At 44.0% G+C, this 20145-nt stretch overlaps 1 protein-coding gene across 1 annotated transcript in view; it reads left to right on the forward strand.

Annotated features, from left to right (window-relative positions):
• cdk19 (cyclin dependent kinase 19) overlaps positions 1-20145 on the forward strand; it is a gene marked incomplete at its 3' end in the record, with an annotated part of 69548 nt that overhangs the window by 43438 nt on the left and 5965 nt on the right. Inside the window, exons 5-11 of the mRNA XM_083643758.1 lie at positions 4542-4599; positions 7164-7295; positions 11288-11431; positions 14444-14513; positions 14621-14693; positions 16024-16121; positions 19926-20004. Of these exons, the coding sequence (XP_083499884.1) occupies positions 4542-4599; positions 7164-7295; positions 11288-11431; positions 14444-14513; positions 14621-14693; positions 16024-16121; positions 19926-20004 (654 nt within the window). The remainder of the gene's footprint in view (positions 1-4541; positions 4600-7163; positions 7296-11287; positions 11432-14443; positions 14514-14620; positions 14694-16023; positions 16122-19925; positions 20005-20145) is intronic.

Genomic DNA, 20145 nt, shown 5'->3' on the forward strand with positions numbered 1-20145 from the left:
CTTCTGCCGAGGTGTGTAGCATACACGTGTCTGCGTCTCTGCACTGCTTGTATGTGAGGTATGTGCGCTTTGCATTGCACCACTGCGTAGCCCCCCCCTACACACACACACACACACACACACACACACACACACACACACACACACACACACACACACACACACACACACACACTGCTTTCCACGTCGCACCACTCCCCCCCACTACAGAGGTGCCTGACTGCTTGCCACCACCACTCCACCCCTCCCCCCTGGCTTATGTAACAGCCCTTAGCCGGTGCAGAGCCCACCGCGCAGCATGGCTAGCTGAGTCAAGCTGCTGACATAGCAGCTACACACACACACACACACACACACACACACACACACACACACACACACACGCAAAAGACATTCGCCTCAGTATTGGACCATACCAACACTCTCTGCCGGTGGGGAAGTGACTGAAGGTGATTAATTGTTGCAGGAAAATCAATAGCATCCTAGCTGTATGTGCCGCTGTAAGAACACACACTGTCTTTCCTACACAGTCAGGCTACAGCAACCTAGAGATGTTGAGGGCAGCAGCTCCAGCCGTCCTGAGGATGAGGGTGGGGCAGATCAGATGCTGCTGCATATTATCAGCTAACCTATATGGATCAGTCAATCCCTTTGACAGCATCAGTGAATCATAGTCAGCTGGTGTGTTTTGAACATTTGAGAGAAACTGTGCTATGGAGAATATGGATGTATTTGGTGTCATATTTGTAAAAAAAAAAAAAAAAAAATGTATTTTTCAAAGTCATAAAAGTGGTCCTCGTTTGTGAAGATTATCCTGCTGAACACAAATTTCCACTCCCACAAACATTTGTTAACCACAGACCATATTTCATGCATTTAACCAACATCTAAAATGCCATAGCCTTTTGCCCTTACGAACCAGCATGGCGGCCATTTGCTACTTCCGACTCCTTCCTGCGGTACTGATGCTGATGCTGTCATCATCAAACCCGTGACGTTTGAGTTATGGGACAGTCTCTCTGATGCTGTCATCATCAAACCCGTGACGTTTGAGTTATGGGACCGTCTCTCTGTCAACTAGGCCGTTCAGCTGTAGTGGGAGGAGTTAGTGTGCCTCTGGTCCCTGAATTGGCCTATTTGTGGGCACGAAGAGACAGATGTTTTGTTTTTTGAAGGATTGGTTCTTACAAGTCCTCAGAGGGATGAAGATTATTTATGTTCCTCTCCACCTGACCCATTTATGAAAGCAACCAACTGTAACCTTCACATTTCACTAGATAAGTACAATAGAGAGATAGAGGCACACTTCGGTGCATATTTCACGATTATAATGCTATTTCAGAGCAGCAACAGCAATATTTTTTACGCATGCTTGTTATCTATGTATGTTGTTTTTGTACCGTTGTGTCGAGCTGCGATGTCAGATGGGTTTCCGACGCGTCATTTGGTTGTCCTATTTACTCGTATGAGCAAATCAACTAAACCTAGGCTAGTTATAAAAGGACATCTGTAATAACTAAGTTCTCTACTTCAGTTGTCACGTCTCCAATTTGCATTTTAAATGTCACTTTCTCTGTTTACAGAACACTCAGGAGGTAGTGACAGCGAAAACGAATATCTTGGGGCTGAGCATATGAATCCAGTTAAGCCTGTTTAGGATTTGAAAGAGGAGATCGTGAGTCTCGGCTCTTGGGGCCTTTTTAAAAGAGACACTTGTCTTTGTGTTCGCCGATAGCGGCGTGTCGTGTTGTGGGCGTGAATAATAGACCTAATTATTAATGGCCGTTTCTATGGCAACAAGACGTGTTTGCTGGGTAGATCTGAGTCCTCCAAGCCTTCACGTTCACACGGACGTCCGGCCGGGGGATCGACGGACACAAGACTGTTTGGTGACAAACAGCTGCATCCTACTGTTATGAGAAAGCAACAGTTAAATCACAGCGGGCTTGTGGCATCTTCCCACTGATTAGATACATGATATACGGTATGTCGATACCAGTAACAGTGTAACAGTAACAGTGATTAGATACATGATATATGTCATACCAGTAACAGTAACAGTAACAGTAACAGTAACAGTGATTAGATACATGATATATGTCATACCAGTAACAGTGTAACAGTAACAGTAACAGTGATTAGATACATGATATATGTCATACCAGTAACAGTGTAACAGTAACAGTGATTAGATACATGATATATGTCATACCAGTAACAGTAACAGTAACAGTAACACTGATTAGATACATGATATATGTCATACCAGTAACATTGTAACAGTAACAGTAACACTGATTAGATACATGATATATGTCATACCAGTAACAGTGTAACAGTAACAGTAACAGTCATTAGATACATGATATATGTCATACCAGTAACAGTAACAGTAACTAGATACATGATTGTCCAGGCTACGCTCCATCATGAGCAACGACTAGCACCCACTCCACGGCGTGCTAGTCAAACACAGGAGTATGTTCAGTGAGAGACTGATTCCACCTAGATGCAATACGGAGAGGCACAGGAAATCATTCCTGCCTGTGGCCATTGGTCTATTTAATGCCTCTCTTAAAAGAGCACCTCGGAGACGCTCAGTCTCCCTGAGACTGAGCCAGCCGATAGGTTAACTGTGCCTGGCTGAGCCACGTGTAACGTATAGGGCAAGCCGACTTAATATAAATCAAGTGCAATATGTGCAATATGTGCAATATGTCACGTGCAATAATGATAATTGACACGGAATGTATACTATACTTACTCTACGTATTTGTATTTTGCTACTTAGACATTCTACTTATTTTTTGCTTTTTGCTTCTATTGCATTTACTAGTTATTCTATGCTATGTTGTGTTTTTCTGCTTATTTGCTTAATATTGCATTTACTACGGTTTATTTTTATTTTATTTTATTTTATGCTATGTGTGTTCTGTGAGCGAGCTACTGTAACTTGTCCCAATTTCCCCCCGGGGATCATTAAAGTCTTTCTGATTCTGATTCTGATTCTGATTCTGATTCTGATATATTCATACCAGTAACAGTGTAACAGTAACATGTGTGCGAGTGCGTGTGCGTGAGTGTGTGTGTGTGTGTGTGTGTGTGTGTGTGTGTGTGTGTGTGTGTGTGTGTGAGAGAGTGAGTGAGTGAGTGAGTGAGTGAGTGAGTGATTGTGTGTGTGTGTGTGTGTGTGTGTGTGTGTGTGTGTGTGAGATTGATTGATTGATTGTGTGTGTGTGTGTGTGTGTGTGTGTGTGTGTGTGTGTGTGTGTGTGTGTGTGTGTGTGTGTGTGCGAGTGCGTGAGCGTGTGCGTGTGTGTGTGTGTGTGTGTGTCCCGCTGCCCTCTACGTGACCCCGTCTTGTGCAGAGGCCTTTACACCACATAGTTCTTTGCCTCCTAAACCCAGACAAAGAAGAGCATTGTGTGCTTGGATAGATCCTGTATCCTTCAAGTACGGGACATTTTTGATATCCCGAGGTCCTAGAGAGCTACAGAGAACATTATTTCTCAGGGGGACCTTTTGTCATAACCTCCTTTTTCCTTTTGTTTAAGCCACTAACACAACTGGGCTTATTTTTCTTCCACATGCTTATTTTGGTAGGCTAATGGTTCTATTCCAAAAACCTTCTTCAAAGAGACATCAGACATACATGATCAGGTGTTTGAATAGGGCCGGGTAAAAAACAAACAAACTATATATCGATATCGAATCGATATTCATTTGTAGGAACTGTTATCGATTCATAAATCTCAATATCGATCTTTTAATATATTGCCTTTTCCCGTTAGACTTGCGTGGTTTGGTTCTTAGCCCAACGAGATCTCGATTTTTAATAATGCACCAGGTTAGAGGGTTCCTTGTACAATGTACAGCATTAGTGATTGGAGAATCTCTTTCATATCCAAGCAAAATTGATATTGTAACTGAAATATTGATATCGAATCCTATTGAATCGGGAAATCAGTGGCAATACCCAGCCCTGTGTTTGAATGTGTTTAACCCCGTTCCTGTTAGGGCTGTCATACATGTAGGACAAGACATGCTGTACATGTTTAAACATTTACTATTCTGTTTGTTATTTTGGATTAAATCAGCTTGGCCATGTTGTGTGTACATATTGTCCCATCCCACAGTTTGACTCCCACTGGGGCTGTTCATGCTAAAAATGTCTACACTTATGGCACTTTGAGGTACTTTTAGGGATGTACCGATATGAAAATCGGCCATAACAGCCGATACCGACATCGATATGATCTGTATGAAAAGCAATTTTCTATGATAATCAAATTTTGTAAACACTGAATTTGAAAAGTCGTGCCATTCTTTATTTCCAAAACATTTGGAAAAGCCCATAAATCATAGAATTTAGCTCATTGATTCCTCTCAATATGAAAATCTTAGCCGATATGAGAACCAATATCGACACTGCTGTTCTTTTGCTCATCGATATCAATATGATATCAATATACTAAAATACATACCGCTATGTTATGTTATATTCCAAAATGTAATTGTTTGACTGTCTCTCACTTCTCCAGAAACCAGCTAACATCCTGGTCATGGGGGAGGGTCCTGAACGAGGAAGAGTTAAAATCGGTAAGCTTGGCTAAAACAACGCTTCCAGCAATAGTCTGAAGTGACTGACTCAACTGACTAGAGATTGGCTCATCCTTGGCTTGAAAGTCCGCGGCACACACCGTGGATTGAGAACTGCCAACAAAGAAAGTGTTTGAATGAGGAGTTCTAATGTTAAAATCTATGTTTCAAGTTCTGTAGAATTGTGAAATAATAGTGAGGCCACCACTATTATTTCACTATTGCCAAAGAAAAACATTTGATAAACTCAACAGCAATGTCTCTTTCCATAAATCTTGACCCCGTTAGTCAAGATAATCCACAGACCTTGTTATGAGCAGCTTCATGGAGGAACTATTTTCTTTTGACCGAACTACAGCCGCTAGCTGCTAGCTAGTTCCTACATGAGACTGCAAAAGAAAATAGTTCCTACATGAAACTGCTCACAACAAAGTCTGTGTATTATTTTGAGTAACCGGGTCATGACTTCTGGAAAGAGAGAATGCTGTTGAGTTTTTTCAAATGTATTTTGTTGGTGCTTCGAGCACCACAAGCCGAGTGCCATCCAGTTCCATTGTATTCAAGAGAAGGCAGACATCTCTGCGGCCGATATCTCCAAAACTCAGGCAACTATCACAAAACGATATAGATGGATAAATAGCACTACAGGTGAGAGGAAAAATATGTATTTTGGATTTTAGAGTGAGTTGTCCCTTTAACTTGTTTGAGCGTAGAATAGCTGCAGCATTTAACCTTCTCTCTGAGGGGTCCACAGGGGCTCACAGCAGTGCTGTTACATAAGCCTGCTGGGCAGGGGACTATTCAAGGGTGCTGGCAAAGGTTTTGCAATGCTGGAGTCTATTTTTAATCCCTGCACCTCCAGCAGTAAAGACGAAAGTTATTGTTTCAGCGTAACTGGACCCTCTACTACAGTTGTAGCTGGTGACTGTAGAACCGCCCTGAGTGACCCCAGCTACACAAGAACACGAGGTGCTCCAGCACAGCACAACAACCCTGCTCACCAAGCTACAGTCCAACAGATGTTAACAATCACCAACAGGGCTAAGTGAATGTATTGTCGTTCACGAGTGCAGTGTTTATAATATTTAAAGATGGGGGGGGGGATATGTGTTGTGGTTGCATTTTCTCTTTTATTTTGTAGGATAGTAGATAGACAGGAAAGGTAGGGAGAGAGAGGGGATGACACGGGTTGGATTGGAACCCGGGCCGGCTGTGGGAAGGACTAAGCCTTTGTGGTATGTACTCTACCAGGTGAGCCACCAGGGCACCCCGAAGGTGAGCCACCAGGGCACCCCGAAGGTGAGCCACCAGGGCTGCCCCGAAGGTGAGCCACCAGGGCACCCCGAAGGTGAGCCACCAGGGCTGCCCCGAAGGTGAGCCACCAGGGCACCCCGAAGGTGAGCCACCAGGGCACCCCGAAGGTGAGCCACCAGGGCACCCCGAAGGTGAGCCACGAGGGCGCCCTGAAATATGTATTTTCAATGGCAACCTCAAGCTTTAGTAAATTAATCTGCAGCTTGCAGAGTCCCTTAAAGCTGCACCCGGCAACTTTGCACTTTGGCGGTGCCAAATGGCAGCAAAACGTAATTGTTTGAAGAATTGTAACTTCAAGACCCAGAAATCATGACATGACATCAGTAAACTGCATTCATTCTGCTCATGTTTACCAACAGGGCCGTTCTGTACTTCTGTATTTCATGTTTGTCACTTCCTGTTAGTCAAGTCAAGTCAAGTCAAGTCAAGTCAAGTCAATTTTATTTGTATAGCCCATTTACAAGCGGCTGAGCCGCAACCAAAGTGCTTCACAAAAGTGCAAGAAGGCAAAAACAAGTGATATACGCTATATAAAGCATTAAAAAATATAATAAAATAAGTAGAAGAGTTAAAAGACATTGACTAGCTACACAGCAAAAGAAAATTAAAAAGGTGGCTGAGGGCTTTATTTAAAGGCTAATTCAAAAAGGTGGGTCTTCAAGTGGGATTTGAAAGTGTCCAGGGTCTGAGCTGCACGGATGCGGAGAGGGAGGCAGTTCCAGAGTCTAGGAGCTGTTGTTAGAGAAGTGTCAATATCTCACTCCAGAATTTAATTTGGCCTTCTCTTTGTATAAAAAATATGACCTAGCGCAGTTTTAACGTCGAACTGAACCCGTTGGTCGCGTGCGTCGGAGTCTGTTTCAGACTGAAAACATAATTTATATGAGATGACAGGTTGAAAGGCGGGTCAATTATTAATTATTATAATTATTAAATAGGTGCACTGAATACCCAGGTATTTGAACTAAAAGAAAAGAAAAGTCATTTTTGGGTTCAGCTCGACTTTAAACGTTGTAGGCATTTCAGACTGAGCTGTGGCCTCCGTACAGTACTAAATTATTCAGCCCTGAAAAGCAAGCCTGCAGCAGGATGAAGGTTCTGGGTCAAAGGCTCAGATAGCTGAGCTGAGCTGCTATCTGAGATGCCACCAGGCTCTCTGCAGCCTTGGACCGGAGCCAGCCTGCATTCATATCGCCCTCTGATAATACGTCTGTTTGCTAACTTCATCTATCTCCTCCGCCCCTCTGCAGCTGATATGGGCTTTGCCAGGCTCTTCAACTCCCCCCTCAAGCCGCTGGCGGACCTGGACCCAGTGGTGGTGACGTTCTGGTACCGGGCCCCCGAGCTGCTGCTGGGGGCCCGACACTACACCAAAGCTATCGGTGAGTGAGGAGGATGGCACATGTGGTAACGAAGCCTAGCGAAGAAACAGCAGTGGAACGTCCGACCAAGTCCCGCGACTAACTTTAGGACTTTGACCGCTCACTGTTTGCTCAAAGAGCTTTGCGTGGGTGGATGGTTGACTCTGCGTAGGTTTGTGGACGTTGACATTCCTGCAGCCAGCGCAGAGACATGCCATTCCATTTGAACAAGAATGCTCATCTGTCTCTCAGTCTCTCTCTCTCTCAGTGTGAATGTGAACGCACAATGGCGCCTGACAGTCAGGGTGTGAGATACATGCTGCTTATCGTATGAAGGGGGTGAGATACATGCTGCTTATCATATGAAGGGGTGAGATACATGCTGCTTATCATATGAAGGGGGTGAGATACATGCTGCTTATCATATGAAGGGGTGAGATACATGCTGCTTATCATATGAAGGGGTGAGATACATGCTGCTTATCATATGAAGGGGTGAGATACATGCTGCTTATCATATGAAGGGGTGAGATACATGCTGCTTATCATATGAAGGGGTGAGATACATGCTGCTTATCATATGAAGGGGGTGAGATACATGCTGCTTATCATATGAAGGGGTGAGATACATGCTGCTTATCATATGAAGGGGTGAGATACATGCTGCTTATCATATGAAGGGGTGAGATACATGCTGCTTATCATATGAAGGGGTGAGATACATGCTGCTTATCATATGAAGGGGTGAGATACATGCTGATCATCATATGAAGGGGTGAGATACATGCTGATCATCATATGAAGGGGGTAAGATACATGCTGCTTATCGTATGAAGGGGTGAGATACATGCTGCTTATCATATGAAGGGGGTGAGATACATGCTGCTTATCGTATGAAGGGGGTGAGATACATGCTGCTTATCATATGAAGGGGTGAGATACATGCTGCTTATCATATGAAGGGGGTGAGATACATGCTGCTTATCATATGAAGGGGTGAGATACATGCTGCTTATCATATGAAGGGGTGAGATACATGCTGCTTATCATATGAAGGGGTGAGATACATGCTGCTTATCATATGAAGGGGTGAGATACATGCTGCTTATCATATGAAGGGGTGAGATACATGCTGCTTATCATATGAAGGGGTGAGATACATGCTGCTTATCATATGAAGGGGGTGAGATACATGCTGCTTATCATATGAAGGGGTGAGATACATGCTGCTTATCATATGAAGGGGTGAGATACATGCTGCTTATCATATGAAGGGGTGAGATACATGCTGCTTATCATATGAAGGGGGTGAGATACATGCTGCTTATCATATGAAGGGGGTGAGATACATGCTGCTTATCATATGAAGGGGGTGAGATACATGCTGCTTATCATATGAAGGGGTGAGATACATGCTGCTTATCATATGAAGGGGTGAGATACATGCTGCTTATCATATGAAGGGGGTGAGATACATGCTGCTTATCATATGAAGGGGGTGAGATACATGCTGCTTATCATATGAAGGGGGTGAGATACATGCTGCTTATCATATGAAGGGGTGAGATACATGCTGCTTATCATATGAAGGGGTGAGATACATGCTGCTTATCATATGAAGGGGTGAGATACATGCTGCTTATCATATGAAGGGGTGAGATACATGCTGCTTATCATATGAAGGGTGTGAGATACATGCTGCTTATCATATGAAGGGGGTGAGATACATGCTGCTTATCATATGAAGGGGGTGAGATACATGCTGCTTATCATATGAAGGGGTGAGATACATGCTGCTTATCATATGAAGGGGGTGAGATACATGCTGCTTATCATATGAAGGGGTGAGATACATGCTGCTTATCATATGAAGGGGTGAGATACATGCTGCTTATCATATGAAGGGGGTGAGATACATGCTGCTTATCGTATGAAGGGGTGAGATACATGCTGATCATCATATGAAGGGGGTGAGATACATGCTGCTTATCGTATGAAGGGGTGAGATACATGCTGCTTATCATATGAAGGGGTGAGATACATGCTGCTTATCATATGAAGGGGTGAGATACATGCTGCTTATCATATGAAGGGGTGAGATACATGCTGATCATCATATGAAGGGGTGAGATACATGCTGATCATCATATGAAGGGGGTAAGATACATGCTGCTTATCGTATGAAGGGGTGAGATACATGCTGCTTATCATATGAAGGGGTGAGATACATGCTGCTTATCATATGAAGGGGTGAGATACATGCTGCTTATCATATGAAGGGGTGAGATACATGCTGCTTATCATATGAAGGGGGTGAGATACATGCTGCTTATCATATGAAGGGGTGAGATACATGCTGCTTATCATATGAAGGGGTGAGATACATGCTGCTTATCATATGAAGGGGGTGAGATACATGCTGCTTATCATATGAAGGGGTGAGATACATGCTGCTTATCATATGAAGGGGTGAGATACATGCTGCTTATCATATGAAGGGGTGAGATACATGCTGCTTATCGTATGAAGGGGTGAGATACATGCTGCTTATCGTATGAAGGGGTGAGATACATGCTGCTTATCATATGAAGGGGGTGAGATACATGCTGCTTATCATATGAAGGGGTGAGATACATGCTGCTTATCATATGAAGGGGTGAGATACATGCTGCTTATCATATGAAGGGGTGAGATACATGCTGCTTATCATATGAAGGGGTGAGATACATGCTGCTTATCATATGAAGGGGTGAGATACATGCTGCTTATCATATGAAGGGGTGAGATACATGCTGCTTATCATATGAAGGGGGTGAGATACATGCTGCTTATCATATGAAGGGGTGAGATACATGCTGCTTATCATATGAAGGGGTGAGATACATGCTGCTTATCATATGAAGGGGTGAGATACATGCTGCTTATCATATGAAGGGGGTGAGATACATGCTGCTTATCATATGAAGGAGGTGAGATACATGCTGCTTATCATATGAAGGGGTGAGATACATGCTGCTTATCATATGAAGGGGTGAGATACATGCTGCTTATCATATGAAGGGGTGAGATACATGCTGCTTATCGTATGAAGGGGTGAGATACATGCTGCTTATCATATGAAGGGGTGAGATACATGCTGCTTATCATATGAAGGGGGTGAGATACATGCTGCTTATCATATGAAGGGGTGAGATACATGCTGCTTATCATATGAAGGGGTGAGATACATGCTGCTTATCATATGAAGGGGTGAGATACATGCTGCTTATCATATGAAGGGGTGAGATACATGCTGCTTATCATATGAAGGGGTGAGATACATGCTGCTTATCATATGAAGGGGTGAGATACATGCTGCTTATCAGAAGGGGCGTCTGCATGTTTATAATTATCTTCCCTGGAATATTAGCCCTCACTGTTACTCAGGCTGTCATCACACTGGTGCCTGCTTTTAGTCTCAGGCCACCACTGTGTGTGTGTGTGTGTGTGTGTGTGTGTGTGTGTGTGTGTGTGTGTGTGACTCTCACTCTGTGTGTCTGTGTGTGTGTGTGTGTGTGTGTGTGTGTGTGTGTGTGTGTGCGTGCGTGCGTGCCTGCGTGCGTGCATGTGAGAAAGAGAGCGAGAGATAGTCAGACATAAAAAAAACTTTGTGTCTTAAAGGAACAGCTCACCCTAAAATCCAAAATACATATTTTTCCTCTCACCTGTAGTGCTATTTATCCATCTATATCGTTTTGTGATAGTTGCCTGAGTTTTGGAGATATCGGCTGAGCCTCACTGCTCAGTCAGGCTGTGTGGCTGCTATAAGCCGTTAACATGGATGGCGAAATGAAAATCAACAGGTTCCGCCGCGCACACGTGCTGCTCACACAGGATGTGTGTCCTGGGCGTTAGGGTCAGCTAGTGTCTGCAGGTCAAGGACACTCAGACTGATTGGTGTGTGTGTGTGTGTGTGTGTGTGTGTGTGTGTGTGTGTGTGTGTGTGTGTGTGTCTGTGTGTTTACATGCATTAGACATTTGGGCAATCGGCTGCATCTTCGCGGAGCTGCTGACGTCGGAGCCCATCTTCCACTGTCGCCAGGAAGACATCAAGACTAGTAACCCGTTCCATCATGACCAGCTGGACAGGATATTCAGCGTCATGGGCTTCCCGGCAGGTCCGTACGCTCTGCAGCTACACACAGACTAGAATGAAGATCTTCACTGTAGCCAGGTGGTCCGTACTAGGGATGTTCATCAATTATCGAAAATCGATAATCGATCGTTAAGGATTGGAATCGATCCTGTGGCATTTGGATCGATTTTTTAATTATTAATTTTTTTTTTTTTTTTTTTTTTTTTTTTTTTTTTGTGGACTAGGTTTGGGTGGAATTCGTTCCTCCTCGCCCCACTCCATTGCACAGCCGACTAACGTGAGGTGGAGCTTCATATAGTCTCTAGTTTTCTGGCTGGGCACGGGCCTTTGTGCCAACAAAACTGTTTTAAACATGGGAAATTCACACCGGCATGCGCCGGGGACAGCAGTGTTGGAGAGGAGACACATTGAAATAAAGAGTTCATTGAGGAGAACACGTTGTCTTTCGTATTTTCTGCCATAGGCATTCATTTTGTAAAAAAAAAAAAATTGAAAATATTGAAAATTTTCTAAGTATTAATAAAATCGATGATCGATAATTGATCGTTAATTTTCACCGATTATCGATTTTGGAAAATTTTCAAAATGAACATCCCTAGTCCGTACGCTCTGCGGCTACACACAGACTAGAATGAAGATCTTCACTGTAGCCAGGTGGTCCGTACGCTCTGCAGCTACACACAGACTAGAATGATGATCTTCACTGTAGCCAGGTGGTCCGTACGCTCTGCAGCTACACACAGACTAGAATGATGATCTTCACTGTAGCCAGGTGGTCCGTACGCTCTGCAGCTACACACAGACTAGAATGATGATCTTCACTGTAGCCAGGTGGTCCGTACGCTCTGCAGCTACACACAGACTAGAATGATGATCTTCACTGTAGCCAGGTGGTCCGTACCCTCTGCAGCTACACACAGACTAGAATGATGATCTTCACTGTAGCCAGGTGGTCCGTACGCTCTGCAGCTACACACAGACTAGAATGATGATCTTCACTGTAGCCAGGTGGTCCGTACGCTCTGCAGCTACACACAGACTAGAATGATGATCTTCACTGTAGCCAGGTGGTCCGTACGCTCTGCAGCTTCACACAGACTAGAATGATGATCTTCACTGTAGCCAGGTGGTCCGTACGCTCTGCAGCTACACACAGACTAGAATGATGATCTTCACTGTAGCCAGGTGGTCCGTACGCTCTGCAGCTACACACAGACTAGAATGATGATCTTCACTGTAGCCAGGTGGTCCGTACGCTCTGCAGCTACACACAGACTAGAATGATGATCTTCACTGTAGCCAGGTGGTCCGTACGCTCTGCAGCTACACACAGACACTCAGGGCTTGTGGAGACTTGGATTATGCCAGGTGGGCACTATGGAAGTTTTTCTTTATGTTTTTGCCCCTGTTCACACTCAACAGACAGCTCCACCTCACTGACGCGGCTGCATTCTACTGCATGCAGTACACTGACTGTCGGCAAGTACCTCGTCAAAACATCCAACCTATTTCTTTAATTCCTATTCACCTTGTGTTCCAACTCAGGGCTCAGCCATTTACTTCCTATTGTGTTGACACTTCCTGTGACAGTACAGTACTAGTGAGCAGGTCAAACAGACGGTGTTTTGAACAGGAAGTCATGACACAACTGGGTCAAGTAGGCGGGGCTACATAAGGTGAATAGTCTTTAAAATAAAATGTGAACTGCGAAGTGTTGAATGCCTGTAATGGACTTCTCAACCATTTGACACTTGTCAGGCAGAACCACTGTTCATTCAACAAAATCACATCACCAGGGAGACAAGGAGGTGTGCCTGACTGGCTGTTGACAGCTGATGACAGCAAAGTTCATCTGTGGCCAACTTTTCTCAAAGTTCATCTGTGGCCAACTTTTCTCAAAGTTAATCTGTGGCCAACTTTTCTCAACCATCAAGTTTCCCTAGTCACTCAGCTAGCTAGTCACTACCTAGTCACTCAGCTAGCTAGTCACTACCTAGTCACTCAGCTAGCTAGTCACTACCTAGTCACTCAGCTAGCTAGACACTACCTAGTCACTCAGCTAGCTAGTCACTACCTAGTCACTCAGCTAGCTAGTCACTACCTAGTCACTCAGCTAGCTAGTCACTACCTAGTCACTCAGCTAGCTAGTCACTACCTAGTCACTCAGCGCTGCAGGACATGAACAGACTTCTGGTGACTTGCTGATTGTGTTGCTCACAGTGGGGAAGTGCAGTAACCGACATAAACTACACTTTACTTTAAAGTCCAGTTTCAGTGCAGGAGAGTTTTGGTTACATGTACAGTATCTTGCTGCTAGCTATCAGGGAGTCAGCCAAGGTCCGTTTGATGTATACACTCTAGCAGGGGCGGACTGGGATCCTAATTCAGGCCGGGCATTAGATACCAAGCAGGCAGGCCGATACGGGCCGACGCGCGTGCCGGCGTCCGAAGGGCGGCGGCGAAAAATTTGGGCCGTTTGAAGCCCAATTTGGGCCGTTTGAAGCCCAATTTGGGCCATTTGAAGCCAGATTTGGGCCGTTTGAAGCCCAATTTGGGTCGTTTGTAGCCAGATTTGGGCCGTTTGAAGCCCAATTTGAGCCGTTTCAAGCCAGATTTGGGCCGTTTGAAGCCCAATTTGGGTCGTTTGTAGCCCAATTTGGGCCGTTTGAAGCCCAATTTGGGCCGAGTCCAATTTTACAATGAGATGCACCCACTTTAACCCTGAATAAAGTAATAAAACCACTAGTAAACCAGTAGGCGACGCCTGGCCTGCTGTTCAGTGAGTGGCCTGACTGCGAGCACCAAAAATTTTTTTTTTTTTTTTTTTTTTTTTTTTTTTTCAGGCCAGGCCAGGCCACCGGGCATTTGCCCGACGTGCCCGATTATGCAGTCCGCGCCTGCACTCTAGATTTGAGTACATTGATAGCACATTGTATTTATTCTACATATCTATAAGGCACATACTTGTACATACATGTAATATATGTAAAGTTGTTATTGTAATTTTGAAACAAATGATTTTTGAATTCCTCAGATAAGGACTGGGAAGACATCAGGAAGATGCCAGAGTACCCCACGCTTCAGAAAGACTTCAGGAGAACAACGTGAGTAGATACTGTGACGATCTGACCATGATCATGTATAGAACCTTAGATTTACGCACAAAGTTTAAAGTATTCAAAGTATGTTGTTGTGTTTTGCCACCTGACAGGTATGCAAACAGCAGCCTAATCAAATACATGGAGAAGCATAAAGTCAAACCGGACAGCAAAGTTTTCCTTTTGGTAGGTACAGTACACACTGCTACAGTCTGGCAGGTACACACTGCTACAGTCTGTCAGGTAGATACACACTGCTACAGTCTGTCAGGTAGATACACACTGCTACAGTCTGACAGGTAGATACACACTGCTACAGTCTGACAGGTAGATACACACTGCTACAGTCTGACAGGTAGATACACACTGCTACAGTCTGACAGGTAGATACACACTGCTACAGTCTGACAGGTAGATACACACTGCTACAGTCTGACAGGTAGATACACACTGCTACAGTCTGACAGGTAGATACACACTGCTACAGTCTGACAGGTAGATACACACTGCTACAGTCTGACAGGTAGATACACACTGCTACAGTCTGACAGGTAGATACACACTGCTACAGTCTGGCAGGTAGATACACACTGCTACAGTCTGACAGGTAGATACACACTGCTACAGTCTGACAGGTAGATACACACTGCTACAGTCTGACAGGTAGATACACACTGCTACAGTCTGACAGGTAGATACACACTGCTACAGTCTGTCAGGTAGGTACACACTGCTACAGTCTGACAGGTAGATACACACTGCTACAGTCTGACAGGTAGATACACACTGCTACAGTCTGACAGGTAGATACACACTGCTACAGTCTGGCAGGTAGATACACACTGCTACAGTCTGACAGGTAGATACACACTGCTACAGTCTGGCAGGTAGATACACACTGCTACAGTCTGACAGGTAGATACACACTGCTACAGTCTGACAGGTAGATACACACTGCTACAGTCTGGCAGGTAGGTACACACGCTACAGTCTGGGGAAAAAGAGTATGGAAAAATAATGTTTGACCCCAATACACATACGACTACCGGTACATATGATATGTAGTCGTAGATTAACACATAGACGTCCCAAAAAATACCAACTTTGTGCAGATTAGTAGTAAATATTGATTTAGCATGACTTAATTTTGTTTGTTTTAAACAAGTTTCTAAACACGTAAACAAACCTAACCATGTCTGGGGTCAGATATTACTCAATATTACTCAATACACCCCAATCATTTTAAAAACGGGTTAAACATTTTTAAAACTATAATGCCACTCACATTTCTTTGAACACATGTAAGTAACCCTATGGAATCAATATACAATATAATGTTATTGATATAGTATGGTGCTTTGAATGGGACCCCACACATATTTGCAAACTCAGATTTGTTTTGCATATTCGGGAGCTTTTCATTTCCTGCTACTAAACATCTCTACAGCCACTGCGCCATGAAAAACAATATCCTGCCTGCTTCATAACACTGTGTGTTGTTCATTCATGCCTCCAGCTCCAGAAACTCCTCACCATGGACCCCACCAAAAGAATCACCTCAGAACAGGCACTACAGGACCCCTACTTCCTGGAGGACCCACTACCAACCACCGAGTGAGACTTCCTCAACTTTTGTTGTGCTTTGCCTCACATTCCCACAGTCAGATCTACGTCACAACATAGCATCCTGACATTCCCACAGTCAGATCTACGTCACAACATAGCATCCTGACATTCCCACAGTCAGATCTATGTTACAACATAGCATCCTGACATTCCCACAGTCAGATCTATGTTACAACATAGCATCCTGACATTCCCACAGTCAGATCTACATCACAACATAGCATTCTGACATTCCCACAGTCAGATCTACGTCACAACATAGCATCCTGACATTCCCACAGTCAGATCTACATCACAACATAGCATCCTGACATTCCCACAGTCAGATCTACATCACAACATAGCATCCTGACATTCCCACAGTCAGATCTATGTTACAACATAGCATCCTGACATTCCCACAGTCAGATCTATGTCACAACATAGCATCCTGACATTCCCACAGTCAGATCTATGTTACAACATCGCATCCTGACATTCCCACAGTCAGATCTACGTTACAACATAGCATCCTGACATTCCCACAGTCAGATCTACATCACAACATAGCATTCTGACATTCCCACAGTCAGATCTACGTCACAACATAGCATCCTGACATTCCCACAGTCAGATCTACATCACAACATAGCATCCTGACATTCCCACAGTCAGATCTACGTCACAACATAGCATCCTGACATTCCCACAGTCAGATCTATGTTACAACATAGCATCCTGACATTCCCACAGTCAGATCTACGTTACAACATAGCATCCTGACATTCCCACAGTCAGATCTACGTCACAACATAGCATCCTGACATTCACACAGTCAGATCTACATCACAACATAGCATTCTGACATTCCCACAGTCAGATCTACATCACAACATAGCATCCTGACATTCCCACAGTCAGATCTACATCACAACATAGCATCCTGACATTCCCACAGTCAGATCTACATCACAACATAGCATCCTGACATTCCCACAGTCAGATCTACATCACAACATAGCATCCTGACATTCCCACAGTCAGATCTACGTCACAACATAGCATCCTGACATTCCCACAGTCAGATCTACGTTACAACATAGCATCCTGACATTCACACAGTCAGATCTACATCACAACATAGCATCCTGACATTCCCACAGTCAGATCTACATCACAACATAGCATCCTGACATTCCCACAGTCAGATCTACATCACAACATAGCATTCTGACATTCCCACAGTCAGATCTACATCACAACATAGCATCCTGACATTCCCACAGTCAGATCTACATCACAACATAGCATCCTGACATTCCCACAGTCAGCTCTACGTTACAACATAGCATCCTGACATTCACACAGTCAGATCTACATCACAACATAGCATTCTGACATTCCCACAGTCAGATCTACATCACAACATAGCATTCTGACATTCCCACAGTCAGATCTACATCACAACATAGCATTCTGACATTCCCACAGTCAGATCTATGTTACAACATAGCATCCTGACATTCACACAGTCAGATCTACATCACAACATAGCATCCTGACATTCCCACAGTCAGATCTACATCACAACATAGCATCCTGACATTCACACAGTCAGATCTACATCACAACATAGCATCCTGACATTCCCACAGTCAGATCTACATCACAACATAGCATTCTGACATTCCCACAGTCAGATCTACATCACAACATAGCATCCTGACATTCCCACAGTCAGATCTACGTTACAACATAGCATCCTGACATTCCCACAGTCAGATCTACGTCACAACATAGCATCCTGACATTCCCACAGTTAGATCTACGTTACAACATAGCATCCTGACATTCCCACAGTCAGATCTACGTTACAACATAGCATCCTGACATTCCCACAGTCAGATCTACGTTACAACATAGCATCCTGACATTCCCACAGTCAGATCTACGTCACAACATAGCATCCTGACATTCCCACAGTCAGATCTACGTTACAACATAGCATCCTGACATTCCCACAGTCAGATCTACGTTACAACATAGCATCCTGACATTCACACAGTCAGATCTACATCACAACATAGCATCCTGACATTCCCACAGTCAGATCTACATCACAACATAGCATCCTGACATTCCCACAGTCAGATCTACATCACAACATAGCATCCTGACATTCACACAGTCAGATCTACATCACAACATAGCATCCTGACATTCCCACAGTCAGATCTACGTCACAACTTAGCATCCTGACATTCCCACAGTCAGCTCTACGTTACAACATAGCATCCTGACATTCACACAGTCAGATCTACATCACAACATAGCATCCTGACATTCCCACAGTCAGATCTACGTCACAACATAGCATCCTGACATTCCCACAGTCAGATCTACGTTACAACATAGCATCCTGACATTCCCACAGTCAGATCTACGTTACAACATAGCATCCTGACATTCCCACAGTCAGATCTACGTTACAACATAGCATCCTGACATTCCCACAGTCAGATCTACGTTACAACATAGCATCCTGACATTCCCACAGTCAGATCTACGTTACAACATAGCATCCTGACATTCCCACAGTCAGATCTACGTTACAACATAGCATCCTGACATTCCCACAGTCAGATCTACATCACAACATAGCATTCTGACATTCCCACAGTCAGATCTACATCACAACATAGCATCCTGACATTCCCACAGTCAGATCTACATCACAACATAGCATCCTGACATTCCCACAGTCAGATCTACGTTACAACATAGCATCCTGACATTCCCACAGTCAGATCTATGTTACAACATAGCATCCTGACATTCCCACAGTCAGATCTACATCACAACATAGCATCCTGACATTCCCATAGTCAGATCTACGTCACAACATAGCATCCTCACATTCCCACAGTCAGATCTACGTCACAACATAGCATCCTCACATTCCCACAGTCAGATCTACGTCACAACATAGCATCCTGACATTCCCACAGTCAGATCTACGTCACAACATAGCATCCTGACATTCCCACAGTCAGATCTACATCACAACATAGCATCCTGACATTCCCACAGTCAGATCTACGTCACAACATAGCATCCTGACATTCCCACAGTCAGATCTACATCACAACATAGCATCCTGACATTCCCACAGTCAGATCTACGTTACAACATAGCATCCTGACATTCCCACAGTTAGATCTACATCACAACATAGCATCCTGACATTCCCACAGTCAGATCTACGTCACAACATAGCATCCTGACATTCCCACAGTCAGATCTACATCACAACATAGCATCCTGACATTCCCACAGTTAGATCTACGTCACAACATAGCATCGTGACATTCCCACAGTCAGATCTACGTCACAACATAGCATCCTGACATTCCCACAGTTAGATCTACGTCACAACATAGCATCCTGACATTCCCACAGTTAGATCTACGTCACAACATAGCATCCTGACATTCCCACAGTCAGATCTACATCACAACATAGCATCCTGACATTCCCACAGTCAGATCTACGTCACAACATAGCATCCTGACATTCCCACAGTTAGATCTACGTTACAACATCGCATCCTGAGAAACGATTTCATTGGTTTTAGCAGAATAAAACAAACCCACACTTGAAATATGATGAATTGGCTTTTCACTCTACAATCTGGCTTCCTGTGTTTGTCCTGTGGTGTCGGGTGAGAATGTGTTTTGCTTGGCACATTGGATTCAAAGTGGTATGTTGATGCAGAAACACCTCAATCACCGTTTTCTGTCCGTTTGCCTCTAGTGTGTTTGCTGGATGTCAGATCCCCTACCCCAAACGAGAGTTTCTAAACGAAGACGAGCCAGAGGAGAAAACAGAAAAGGTAAATGATCTGATGTGTCTGTCAAGCAGAAAATAACTTTTGTTTTGTCAACTGGAAACAATGGAAAGTAGATTAAGCGTTTCACCAGGTCATTTAATTTGTTTGCTCCTTTGGGTTCAGCATAGAAAGATATATAGAACA

The sequence above is a fragment of the Poromitra crassiceps genome (assembly GCF_964638095.1).
Source record: "Poromitra crassiceps genome assembly, chromosome: 9".
Taxonomy (NCBI): domain Eukaryota; kingdom Metazoa; phylum Chordata; class Actinopteri; order Beryciformes; family Melamphaidae; genus Poromitra; species Poromitra crassiceps.